General features: G+C 36.2%; 2 protein-coding genes across 12 annotated transcripts in view; both read right to left on the reverse strand.

Moving 5' to 3' along the window:
• LOC106618971 (uncharacterized protein DDB_G0288805) overlaps nucleotides 1-3,588 on the reverse strand; it is a 47,773-nt gene extending 44,185 nt beyond the window's left edge. For both annotated transcript variants that reach the window (XM_070105436.1, XM_036378406.2), the window contains exon 1: nucleotides 2,954-3,588. The gene's annotated coding sequence lies outside the window, so the exon portion shown is untranslated. The remainder of the gene's footprint in view (nucleotides 1-2,953) is intronic.
• A 6,391-nt stretch (nucleotides 3,589-9,979) lies between these two features.
• stumps (DBB domain-containing protein stumps) overlaps nucleotides 9,980-13,578 on the reverse strand; it is an 84,164-nt gene continuing 80,565 nt past the window's right edge. For all 10 annotated transcript variants that reach the window (XM_070105437.1, XM_036378401.2, XM_070105438.1 and 7 more), the window contains one exon: nucleotides 9,980-13,479. In XM_070105437.1, coding sequence (XP_069961538.1) covers nucleotides 11,069-13,479 — 2,411 coding nt within the window. In that variant the 3' untranslated portion in view covers nucleotides 9,980-11,068. The remainder of the gene's footprint in view (nucleotides 13,480-13,578) is intronic.

Consider the following 13,578-nt stretch of genomic DNA (forward strand, 5'->3'; position numbering starts at 1 on the left):
CACCCTATGGAGTCATAAAAAAAAACAAATACAAAACTTGAAATAGGCATACAAGTGCAATTGTATGTTTGCTATCCTAGCCCATGTAATGATGCCCTTAGGACGCATTTACAAGTGCGGCACTTTGGCACGTACGCAGTGGCTTTTCAAATGCGTGTATGATCTTTGTAAATTCCATTATATTCTTACGCTAGCATGCAGTTACTATTTTCACCAGGAGCTTAGTTCTTGTATTGTCAAGGCATTGCTACAGGTATTTAAATATGCCCTTTCATAAATTGAAATCAACGCATTCTCTCTGCTGTTGTTCACGATACTTCTGTACAATTCCCTAACTGCTTTCGAAAACAAATCTCCATTCTAAATTTATACTTATGATACAATTTCAAAGGTTCTAAATTTACAAAACCACTAGAAGAAGTGCATATGTATTGTAGTTACATGCAACCTTCGAAAGATATTTGCATATATTTCGCAGCTGTTGGAACATTGGTTTGAGAGATAAAGCATTTTGAGTGACATAAGTTTTGGCATAAAAAAAGATACGAGTGGCTCACAGTGACTGCGGTGGTAAAGCTATTGCATAGCATTTTCATTTCAACTTATTATTTATTTAATTTTTATGCAGTATTTTTTTTTCATTGATATTAATGAAGTTAACATTAATATTATTATTTTACAATACATGTAGGTTATTCAAGAATTTTTATCATTGAAACTTTAGGTTTATTTTAACTGAAATAAGAAACATAAGTTTAAAACTAGATGTCCGCTAAATATCTGAAGAATATCGCGGCAATGGAGGTCCCATATTTTGTTGTGGAGTCTTGTGGATCATTATTCATTTTCAAATTTAATTTTTCCAAAAGAAAAGTTGTCAACCGCTCTGATATTTTATCAGCGAAGTTGATGTTTAAATCGCCAGCCAAGATAAGTGGAAATTTATTACCATTGATAATCAGATTGAAATACCTAATATCAATTGTATTGTTTAAGTCAAACGAGATACTGTTTCAAAAGGTGGGGTAGCTATTTACCAAATTAATAATAATGTTACTAATATTATGATTTCGAATATTGAATAATTTATTGTTTATTAATTAAATTCCATATTTTTATTTGCCATTAAAGAAATTGTATCTTAAATATTATTACTTTTGAATCACTCTGCTCTTCAATTGATTTGTTCCGCTTAAGATATGCGAAAATGTGATATGCCCAAAAGTATGCGAATATTTTGCGCCTACTTTGTGATCGTGTTAGGTTTATTTCTGTTACGGAATTTCCTGATTCAGTCCCCGCGCTCAAATCCCGCGATAGATATGCGATAAAAATGAATACCGTTTGTTTATAAATACGGTTATTTGATGAAAAAATTATGCTGATATCAAATAGTGGTGGGATGAGTGTTGTTCGGGTTCTGCGCCCAAAACTTGTGAATTCTTTACAGATTTTAAAAACAATACTTTTTTTTGATGGCCATGAAGTTAATCGAGATAGCTGACATTTTAATATATCAAATCCACGAGTTATAGAAACCTTTAATGAATGATAGTGAAAGTGCTTCAAATTAGAAAAGAATAGCTCTAGTAAAAAGAAATCCATTATTTTTCCAATAGATAGCTTTAGTAATCTGAATCTTGGGTTGTGTTAGTGCGATCGGAAGCAGACAGTTTCGTGATTGTTTGACGGAGTATTATTTGAGCATTTATCAAAAATAGCAATATACAGTTATATTCAAAAAGGCTAAAGCGCAAGCCAGGTAGCGGAAAATGTGAACAGTGTTTTTGGTTTTAATACTTGTACTGTAATAGCCAATCATAAGTTAATTTTGGTTTCGCTGATTCCATTTCGGTAATTTTGATATCAACCAGCTTTGGCCAATAGTCGAGGAATAGTGGTTAATCCAAACATCGGCAAGCTACACATATCGATTATGAATCACTAGAAGTTCCAGGAGTTTGGTTGACAGGTTCTAATGCATCCAGCTTATCGTCGGTATCTGGTACCAGTGATTACTTCCATTTCCTGTCTGTGGCAAATGGTTTTGCTGGTGAAAAATTTGCGTCAAGAGAAGCTTGTGAAAATCGTCTTTTCTGGTTTGTTTTTTTGCTAATAAGGACACGGTTTTTATGATGATTTTGTAAAAAATAATAAGGAAACATTAAAAAGTGATGTAAATTTCTTCTCAAACTTAAGGTTATCTAGCATCTATGAAAATCTTAACGTGTCTCTCTGTCTGAAATAAAACCTGCAGAAAAAGGGGGATTGAGGATACATGAACGATCCTTGGCTTAAGCATGATGATTGCAAACTAGAACCATTTTGTTTTAAAAGAAATCCAGTAAAGATCATGAAAAATTTTAGAAAAAATGTTTTATCCACTTCTAACTGCTAAGCCAAGTGAAGTATAAATATGAGATCTTGTTATATAACGAGTTGTAGATGGTTTATAGACACTGATATCAAGGTAGAAGAGCATTCTTCCACTTAAGGGATAAGGTCAGTATAGGATTTTCGAAAATGTAGTTTTTGGAGTCTTCAATTCAAATTTCAATAGGTATAATTGTGAATTTTTTGCTGTGAGCAATCTGTACGTAAAACTTCAAAAAAGCCTTTTTTGAAATTGCATTTCGAGAGTCGTGCGATGGTAGTATTTGGAGGCTATTCCACGTATCCTTCAATAAATCATAGACCATTAACTCCCAGAATAAATTGTACATATTAGGTCTTTTTGAGGTCTCTAGATTACGCTAAGCCCCTCATATGGACTATTATTGGACAATATTGAAATATAGACCCTCTTCATATGGTATGTATAGCTGTTGTTGTTTGTTTTAAAACCACTTTAATTTTTGAGAAATTGTATTCGTACAGCTAGGATATGTTTGCATTGATAATTTTGGATCGATAATTTCTGTAAAAACACTCTCAGTTCCCTCCTTCCACTTACCTTAAATAATTTATAAGCGGTGGTTGATAGGTTCTTTGTTATCCTGTTGCTAAAGATTTACTGGTTGTATTGTAGTGCTTTTGTGCTGCTGGTTTTCTTTTATTATTCACAGAAGTGCCAATAAACTATATTAGTTTTCTTTGTGCGTAATTTGCTTGCATATGTGACCCATATTTTTGACTTTATTGCTGTTTTTACATATTTTTTACTTTAGGGAGGTTTTTGAATTATTTCCTTTCCCGAGTTTCACTTTCAGTTCGCTGAAAACAAGTTTCACTAATTTAAGTGCATGTATTTTATGCTTATTAACAATTACAAAAACAGTGTTGTATCATTTTATTTACAAAAACTGTGTAACCGGCAAAGTAACTGAGACACCGTGTCGTATGAGTGACTTTTTTCGTTTTCAGCAAATGCACGAAATTACTTCATTGATGTGTAAATCTTCGACGAGCATAAGTCTGCGAAGCCGACAAAACGCAATTGTTTGAGTCGTACAGGTTTGCCAAACTAAAAAACAACTGACGCGACTGCGATGTTGATAACGACTGAGCTAAGTTGAGGTCGATGGTGTAGACAATGGCACTGTAGCTTGTGCCTCTGCTGAGCGTAAGTTGGTTGCAAGCAGAAGACGAGTGTTAGTGCCGTTTCAGACAGGGACGCAAAAGAGTCTCAAACCAGTTTATTGTGGGCGAGGGGACGACGAGGAAAGACGAAGGGACCGTGCCACTCGTGTTCGGGTGGCACGCTTTGTGTTCTTGTTCGTAACAGCTCGCTGCTACCCTTTTCAGCATTCCTTTTCACTTTCAAATCCTTTGAATGGTTGCAAGAGCGCTCGGTTTCAAATGAATTCGATCGCAAATTTGAGTTCTGTTATCTATTTTTGTATGTAATATGCAAATATGTATGCATAGAATAATAGAAATATTATGACAAATTGTAAATAAGGAGAAAATTAAGATATAGATTATGGAGTAAAGAAATTATGAATTTTTAATACGCAGTAAAGAAATTATGAGTTTTTAATACTTAAAGATTAGGAAATTGCTATTATAAATTTGGCCTTGAAAATATTAGTTGCGGATATTTAATACATTCTTGTGGATTAGGGAATTCCCGTCTTTAGTATTTTTTTGAAACTATTTAGCGGGTAGGTACTTGTATTATGCATATTGTTCTACCATATTCATGGTAATTCATTGCAAGCAAAATGTGTGACCATCATCTCAACATACAAATGAAATACGCAGCATGCAGTGTTGCGCGGTGTTGCGCAGTCGAACCGCACAAATATTTACGAACATTTTGTGAAAAGGAATGCAGAAAAACTAGACTCGAGTTGCTGGACTCTTTTTGACCGTGTGAATGCCCAGAGCGACACCAAAAGAAAATTTGAAAAAGATCAGACTCTTTTGCATCCCTGTCTGAAACGGCACTTACGTTACATAGTTTGCAAACCAAAGCGATGCGACTGCGGCTGCACGATAGCTAAAGCTCGGAATTACTACGCCGGAGCGAGCAGTGGCCGACACGAGTGGCGAGTCTCGCTTTGTTGTTTGTTTTTAATCCGTTTTGCTTTTTATTTTAATTTTGTTATTGTTTGATGCCTACGTTGTTTTGTATCAGTTTTTATTGCATCGGCTGATGTTGCTTTTCGGAGTGACTTAAAATTTTTCAGCAACCTCTTTTTCGTTTAATGTGTGGATCCTTTGAAAGCATTTGTAGGACCTTCGCAAGTGCTTCGAGTTTTTCGATTTTGCTTCAAATATGTAGCTATGTGTATTCACTCGTAGTTTCTACTACAACTTCCTGCGTGCTAAATCCAGTAATGCGTAATATCTCGCTTTCATTGAATGGTTACAAAAGGTCTGGCGGTTTGTGACTCTGAGTGGCATTGATTTTAGAATACCAACGAAATGTAAATCTCTTTCGGATGAATTGCATTGAAATATGGAGAGGTTTTAATCAACTTCACTGCAGAAATGTACTCTTTTGTTTTCACCCTTCCGAAATTTAAACTAACTTTTCCGAAATATAGTTAAAGATAATGTGTTCCTATTCTTTAACTTTTTTATATTAATATTTTAAATGTATATTAACTTCGCAGCAACTTTTTACGTCGCTTTCACGTTTAATTCACAAAGTTAACTGAATATTCTGTGTACACCACAACCACCACTTGCTCATTCGCTCAGGAGCCATTCGTTCGGCGCAACGCAGCGAAAGCTTTCCGTCTCTTTTGTGTGCACATTGCTTTTGTTTCCATTTCGACTGCTCACCAAGCAACCAGTGTGTTGCTGGAAATGCAATAGGCCGGCAGAGAGTTTGTTTTACAAAGTTCTGCAGCCCCGTAAGAAAAAATATATACCAAAATCATACACATTAGCTGTTATTAAACATATAACAAGTAATAGCCCATTCTTATTCAACATCAAATTTCAGATTTCGTTTAATTTCTTTTATCATTGAAATTGTAAAAATGTATTTTTCGCTTTGTATGCTGGTGCATTGTCGTTTAACAAAATTACTTTGCCGTGTCTTCTGGCCCATTCTGGTAATTTTTCGATCAATGCATGGTTCGAATTGATGGTTGTCCCGGATAAACCCATGATTTTCTCCGTTTGGAATTCTTAAATTAAATTCTATTATCATCGCCAGTGACAGTTCGATGCAAAACTGATTTTCTTTCGAAGCAAAATTTCATATATATTTTTTCGGTTTTCCTGAATTGTCATTCAATTCATGTGGTATCCATTTTCCACACTTCTGGATCTTTCCTATAGCTTTCAAATGGTCTGAAATTGTTAGTTGTGCAACATTTAACATGGCTGCCATTTGCTTTTGCCTCAATTTATCATCATCATCCAATATTGCTTGCAGTTCGGCGTTTGCAACCTTTTTTTGGCTGTCTTCCACGTTCTTCATTTTTCACATCAAAATCATTATCTCTGAACCGTGTGAAAACATCTTTTGCATGTTGTTTCTGATAGAGCATGATCGCTATATGCCTCGACAAGCATTCGATGCGACTCTGCATAACTTTTCTTCAAATGGAAACAACAAACTAATGCTTTCCGCAAATCATCACATTCCGATACATAATTTGATATTTTCAACACATTGATAAAAAATGATGTATTTTTATTCAATACTGTAAAGTTATTGAATATGTCATGCTAACCAAACACAAAACAATTAGGACTTGTGCATAACAAATGTTCCTTACCAACACAGTTGCATCTTAACTCACACTTTATTCCGGTACCACTGGTATTTTCCGGATTGTAAAACCTTGACAAATTGTACTCTTTAAATTGGTATTTATTCCCAGGTTGATGACTGAGTCGAAAACTAGAAGAACTTTTTTAAACATTCCGGATAAGACTGAACCTATTTTAAAAAGACATTATATTTTGCGGATTTGAGAGTTGCCAACAGTGAGATATAATATATAGAAAAGCGATGGATAGAAAGAAATTTAGAGAAATTGAGTAAATGTAAATGAGTTTTACCATTTGAATAAAAATATTCAATTTTACCTATATAGCGGAATGAAATCTTTCTCGATTAAAGTTTGTAAAGATATAATAAAAATACGATTTTGAGTTATGCTATTTCAATAGTAAATGAACTTGCATATTTTCATACATCTGACCTACCCTATAAAAATTTGCAGGAGTAAAATAATGCCGACGAGTGTTTAAAGAGAACGTATATACAGAGCAGCATTCCATGGGAGAGTATTTTGTTTACTTCCACAAATAATCTCACTCGTACTGTAAATACGAATGCAACATAAACAACAGCTGTAAAGGCAAGTACGAGTATAGGTTATAGAGAGTATGCCTCCGAACAAGTATGCTTAGACCGGAAATCATTGAGGGCAGCCGTTGACATTCATGAGCATTTCCGCTTCAGTGACAACATACAGTAGGCGACGGGGATGTAAAAGCGGCGTTTAGTTCTGTGGAAATGTTGACCAGCTGAGGCACTTTCTCATGCACATGGAGTAAAACATATGTACAGTTAATATAACTATGCATCTGTGTACGTGTCCGTAAAAAACTACAAGAGCAGTCGCAGTGAAACGTCAACGCAATAGAGCATATACTCGTATTTTGCTGAAAATGAAAGCTGTACGCTCATGCCCGCGTGAGAGTTTCGCAGAAAGAACATACCCATATGTATATACTACAACGTACTGTGTACCGGTATGTATGCAACAACAACATGCATAAATAAAATGTGGAAAATTTGCCGATGCTACAAGTGCGTTGTAATTTACGAGCGCAGGTGGAGGAAGTAAAGTGCTGCCGGGGGTGTGAATGTCGCAAAATGAAATTTTACAGTTTGGGTGGGTTGAAATGTCTTTACTTATGTTTTGCCGAAATTTCCGCTTGCTTGGCGGACAATTGAAAAATGAATGAATTTAAAACTTTTTAAACGCGGCCTGAAAACGGAGCTGATTGAGGAGTTTTCGAATGCAAAACCAGTAAGGGGCTAATTTCCATTTTAGTTTCAGATGTACTTTGTAAACTTTCTATGCTGCAACTGGGGACCTTTGCTAAGTCATATAGATGTAATAAGCCTTTTGGTGACAGGTAATAAGTGGAATAAGCATTACGAACACACTAATCATAAGCATAACAAGTACGTAGACTTTGTGCGGTTATATGGATAAAAACATTTCCGAACAGTTTACATATATTTTATAAACTTATCTACATACATACATATGTTCCGTTTCACTTTTATTCTAGCGGCTCATAAGTACATATGTATACACATGTTGGGTTTACTTGTTTGCGGCTGATCAAAGTGAATGCACAACGAGCACAGCTTTTATTCACAATAACTAGACCGCGGTTTTGTCTAAATATGCAGTGAAACACCACTGGACTCAACTTGGTTAACGGTTAACTTAAAGCAAGTAGGATAGTGCTGTGCTCGGGCAAAATCGAAAAAGAAACTCATGTAAAATGAAAAGAGTATTAAGAGTTTAGAATAAAAAATGAGAAAGAAAAAAATAATATACATATTTCTTATTGGGGTGTTAAGGAAAGTTAATAGTCGGTTGCCCACATCAAGCTTAGTGCAGGTTGGTTGAAAAGTTTCTGCGCTCTTAATGAAAAAATACTATTTTTGGTAGGAAACTTCAATACACTTTTTTCAATGATCCTCCAATAATTTTATGCCATCCCTATAATGACTTTTCGGAAGCTCTGCAAAATACCCGTCTACGGCTGTTATATCTTATTCATTCGACGAAAAACGCTTTCCACGAAGGAATTGTTTCAAGTTTCTGAAAAGGTAGTAATCGCTGGAAGCAAAATCTGGTAAACACGGTTGAGGTTCAATCAATTCGTACTTTAATTCGTTGAATTTTGTCATTGTTAAAACACCGTTATAAGCAGGTGCATTATCTTGATGAAAAAATGATTTTTGTGCTGCAAACTAGGACTTTACTAAATTTTTTCGGCCAGATTATCCAAAATGTTGCAATAATATTCAGAGTTGATTGTTTTACCTTTCTGCAAATAATCAATCAACAAAATTCCTTTTGCATCCCAAAAAACTGATGCACATAACCTTCTTTGCTGATCGTTGTGACTTCACCTGCTTTGGAGCTGAACAAGCAGCTTCAGTCCACTGCAAACATTCTTGTTTCAATTTAAGATCATTCAATTTAGGATTAAGACAACACAAGAAATCGGTTTTATTCTGCTTGAAACGCTCCACGACAGACGTTTGCAAAGTCAACTGGATGGTTTGTGGTCATTATATTCAGCAAATCGCGACTATATTAGTATTATGGATTGGAATCATCTGTTTTAAAAACAAAGTTGTCAGCTATATGTATGTATGTGTTACTTTGAACACTGAGGTTTTCATCGATTTTTTCATTAATGCTCAAGATAAAGTAAAAGCGGATGGTATTCAAAATAACGTTGTGTGAGTAATAGGGGTGGCTATGGATCGATTTTGCATATTTTCAAACTAGTAAATAGATACTATTAAAATTCTCTGAAGAGAATCGGTACAATAGTTAAAGAGATATTAAATTAGACTAAGAAATAAAATATGTTCTGTATTTTAATATTCTCACATTGGCTGATACATTTGAGGGAGAACAATTAACTGGCATATAGAAAAAAAGTTGTTCACTTAATTTCTTTAAGATATTTTACATACTATTTAACATATACTACATATATTGCCTGTATACATACAGTCAGCAAGAATAACGAAAATTAGTACATTGGTTGAATGTAAAGTACTTACTTAGTTCCGTAGTAAAATATCAAAGGAATATTAAATACCAATTTCCAAGTTAGTAAATTAGTTGTTGAGGTATGAGATTTTCAACGAGCAGGAGAAGTAGTTGAGCTCTAAATATTGTTTACATAGATTCTTTAGTTCAGATCGGATGTTTACCTAGCTTCCCACTAGTGGCAAGACCACCTGCTTCTCACTGCCGCAATCGATCTGACGACTAACTATTTTTCGCTCAGAAAACTTATTGCTATTGCCCAATTTTTAACCCGATCCATATTATTCACATCAATAAATTTATAACAACTTATTCGACGGTAATTAATTGTGATTAAAGCAACACAAATTCCACGGAGAACCAAACAAAAACAACGTTGACGATCGAAAAACTCAAAAAAAGGATATACACTGCAAAAATTATGGCGGAATTGATAAAATAAATTACACTAAAAGAACTTGACACATATTAAACAGAACTACGGAAATATTGCGAATATACGAGGACGACATGTTAACAAAAACATCCACACAAAACTTTCACTGATATTGGTGCGGCAGCTGGCCAAATTGGCCTTAAAATCAACTGAGATAAAACTAAGTACTCGTACATGGTGATGTCCAGAAAAAATTGGTTCTATACAAAACAATCATAGGACCAGAACTATACTACCGAGCAGAATCTTGGACGCTACTCGAAGAAGACAAAACCAAACTGAACATCTGTACTGGTAATGAAGAATAATACAAATTGAATTTCTTCACCTTAACGAATTTATTTTAATATATTTATTGGATTATTAAGTTTTATGTATTATCAGCTGATTATATATAGAATAAGGATTTATTTATAACGATTTTTAATTCATATAAGAACTTCAGTTAATACGAGTACGTAATGTACATGTATGTAGGGATAGGTATATGCCGACAACTATCTCTTACAAATACCTATATCTATGAATGAACTTAAACTCTTCAAAAGCTTACAAAACTTACGCTTGAAAACATAATAAACGCAAATAATTTGCTGTGAATAATAAAATCGTTGGTTTGTTCGTTTTTGCTCTTGATTTAAATCAATATTACTAATACAACTTGAATGATTCGATGCATAAATTAAACTTAATGAAGACTAAATTTAATAAAAACCATTATTTAAACTAACCAATTGATATGTGTGTAATATGTTTGGTTGTTGTTGTACTGTACAATTACTAACGATAAAATACTTATACAATTAATTAACTTAATTGTGTGTGTAACGATTATAAATAGAATACAAACTAAAATAAATTTTTTACATAATATGAATTAATTTATATGTAAAAATTTTTATTCGAACTTGAAAGCTGATAGTGGTGCGTTAAGCTTTTTTGATTAAACGGTCTGAAAAACACCGGTAATCTATCAATAAGTCTCCATTTATGTGCCCTATAAGCCCACCTTTGAATTCTTGTGATTTTTTTACCTTAATATTTAGTATTTAAACGTTTTAACTAGTTCATACTCATTTCGTATTTTTTAATTACAGCGTTAATTAATTTTAATTACATCTAGCACTTAATTTTGTTAACACTATATGTAAGTTAATAAAAAATATAGTACACTAGAGTGCTTAACGGTACACATGATATTTATATACAGTATTTTGACTCTTTGCTTGTTCAAAGATTTGAAAATCGAATATCCCCTGCAAGCGTTTAATAACTAGCTAACATATTATATTTATCATTTGTTAATGAAACACATGCAAATATAAATTTTCCGAAAAGTAAAGGCCGATTTACTCCGTCACCTTAGGGTCCAAGAGCTTTTACCACCGACCACTTTAGCAAACTTCGTTCAGCAGTTCATGTAGTTTGGTGACTCGGTAACCGCTGCCGCCACTGTGCCATTCTCTTTCCCCTCTTTCATCGCCTCAACTTCCTTGATCTGTTCCAAGTTTGCGCCGACATTCTGATAAACTTCAGCCTGCACTTCAATGCTGCCCACCTGTGGCACCGCAATTTGCTTCGGCTTAAATGAGGTGCACGGGGACGATGCCTTCGTCAGCTTGCCATAGATGATATTCGCGCGTTCGTTAATTTTGATGGGTTGCAGAGTGACGCCATTTTGGTATTGATGATTGCCACCGCTGTTGCTGCAAGCGGTACTGGCGTCATTTTCTTTGGCCTCTATAATTGTGTTCAGGTAGTTGTTGGGCTGTGACGTCGACAAGTTCTGACTGGTGTAGACGGGTATGTTAGAGGGGAACATCTGATAGTGTTCGCCATCGGTCGGACTTGTGGGTGTGTTTAGCCGTTGGAGTGATGATTTCGGTGAGGGGAAAACGAGCTGATGGCGCTCTTCACCGGGTGTTGAATTTGGTGTTAGTACGGGACGTGGTGGTGGCGGTACAAGATAGTTATCCATAAGCGCGGCGGGTGAAGCAAGACGACATCCGAAACGTCGCTCTTCGTGGTCAGAGTGTGTGCCAGAATCACCTAGTGATGTGCCGCTGCAATTGCTTCCAGTGCTGAGACGGCCCGAAGACGAAGATGAAGAAACACTTTGCAAGCTTAGCGAGCTAATGGGACGCTGTGAAGATTTAAAACTTGAACTGGTTGTGATGGAAGATTTCGTTTCGTCAAGCACGCTGTCAGTACATGACGCCTTCTCCGGTAAATGCGTTGTTGATTTGTGCCTTGAAAAAAGTTTCTTGATTTTCTCAAAGGGTGTCTCACGCTTTAACTGTGATCTCAAATTTTCCTGTATACGATCGTATTCCTTACGCAACTGATCGATTTGCTCTTGTTTCTCGCGGAAACTCTGTTGCACATCGTTGCGGTGTTTCCATTTTTCGACCAACAACTCCACATCGCGTATGCTGAGCACATTGTTCTTGAAGTCGTGCATAATTTCGGCCAATTCATCGTCGGCATTGGAACGTGTTGTTACGCTAGACGCGTCTGAGGCGGTACGTTTCAACGTGCCATATGTGGGGTTTTGTCCACCGCGAGAGGAAGAGCTTAATGAACGGCTCAAGCTGAGACGGTTCTGTGGCAGCAATTCGTTTTCGACTGGTCGGTTCGAAGGCTGAAAGAGGTAATTGCCATCATCAGTATCTGCGTTGGTTGCGACTGTTGGTGTTTGTGTACTAGCTGGTTTGGGTGGCATTGGTATATTCGCTGGCTGAAGTACATAATCGTTACTGGCGGTTGTGCCGATGCAGTTTTCCAGCAACTGTGAACATTCATGACTGAACTTATCCGATTGGTAAGGCGAATCAGTGACATCAACAGATCTATTCTGCTCCTTTGATTGGTAGTAAGGTGGTTCACTTATACGTAATTCATTCGTTGTTACTTCGGGTGTAGTTACAACCTTCTCAAAATTCTTACAAACATCGGCGGAGGAGCCTTGTAAATTCTCATCCTCTATTTCTACGCTAATGTAATTTAAGTTCGATACGGCTAATGTCTCTGTATTTGGTTTGGCGTCGGGTGTTTTCTCACGTTCAGAACCACTTGACATTTCCATATACTCGGCAGGTTGTAATTCCTGCGGTTCTTGTAGTGTGGGTTTTTGTGGTTTCGGTTGGTTCATTTTTGGGGACGCCGGCGTCGACCTTACAGCGTCAATAACGACCTTGTTGTTACTCTGGTTGTTAAGGTTGTGATTGCTGTTAGCCATTTTTCCATTTACCATTGCTTGATTATTGTTGTTGTGTCCAGTGGAACCACTTATACCCTTGAAGTAGTGATACATAGTGGTGAGTTCGTGAAACTCAGAAAAACTAACAATGTTCGTCGCTAGCTTGTGATGTCCCTCCTGTTCGGCCAGTTCGGCGGGTGTTTTGCCGATACAATTACGTATACCACATGCGGTATCACCGCCCGGGCATTCCATCAACTGAATACACAGACGGTTAAGACCCCAACGTGCTGAAAAATGTAAAAGTGTGGGATATTCTTCGGGACTTGATTCACGTATGGTTAGGAAGTGATGTTGCTTCTCATAGGCACCGTTGAGTAAATGAAAATTTGGCGGCATATTCTTCTGGAAGCACTGTAGCAAGTGCAGGTCGAGCGCATCGCGTTCTGCTGGTCCAATGCCTAGTGAGTGGCACATGAATTCGATGGGAGAATCCTCGGTGCGCAACAACTGTTCGAGCTCGCGCATGCGACTTTCACATTTGATGGGGCGAGCGCCGAGACTTTTCTCATTTTTTTCAATACGTATCTCAACCATAGTTGAGATTTCCATACAGGACTCTACAAGGTAAAGGGAAGAAAATTAGTTGATGGTTGCAGAATAAGTTTTTTTACTCTCAGAATTATAATGTACGTTAGTTTATATAATTTAAATAAATA

The sequence above is a fragment of the Bactrocera oleae genome, chromosome 2 (genome assembly GCF_042242935.1).
Source record: "Bactrocera oleae isolate idBacOlea1 chromosome 2, idBacOlea1, whole genome shotgun sequence".
NCBI lineage: Eukaryota > Metazoa > Arthropoda > Insecta > Diptera > Tephritidae > Bactrocera > Bactrocera oleae.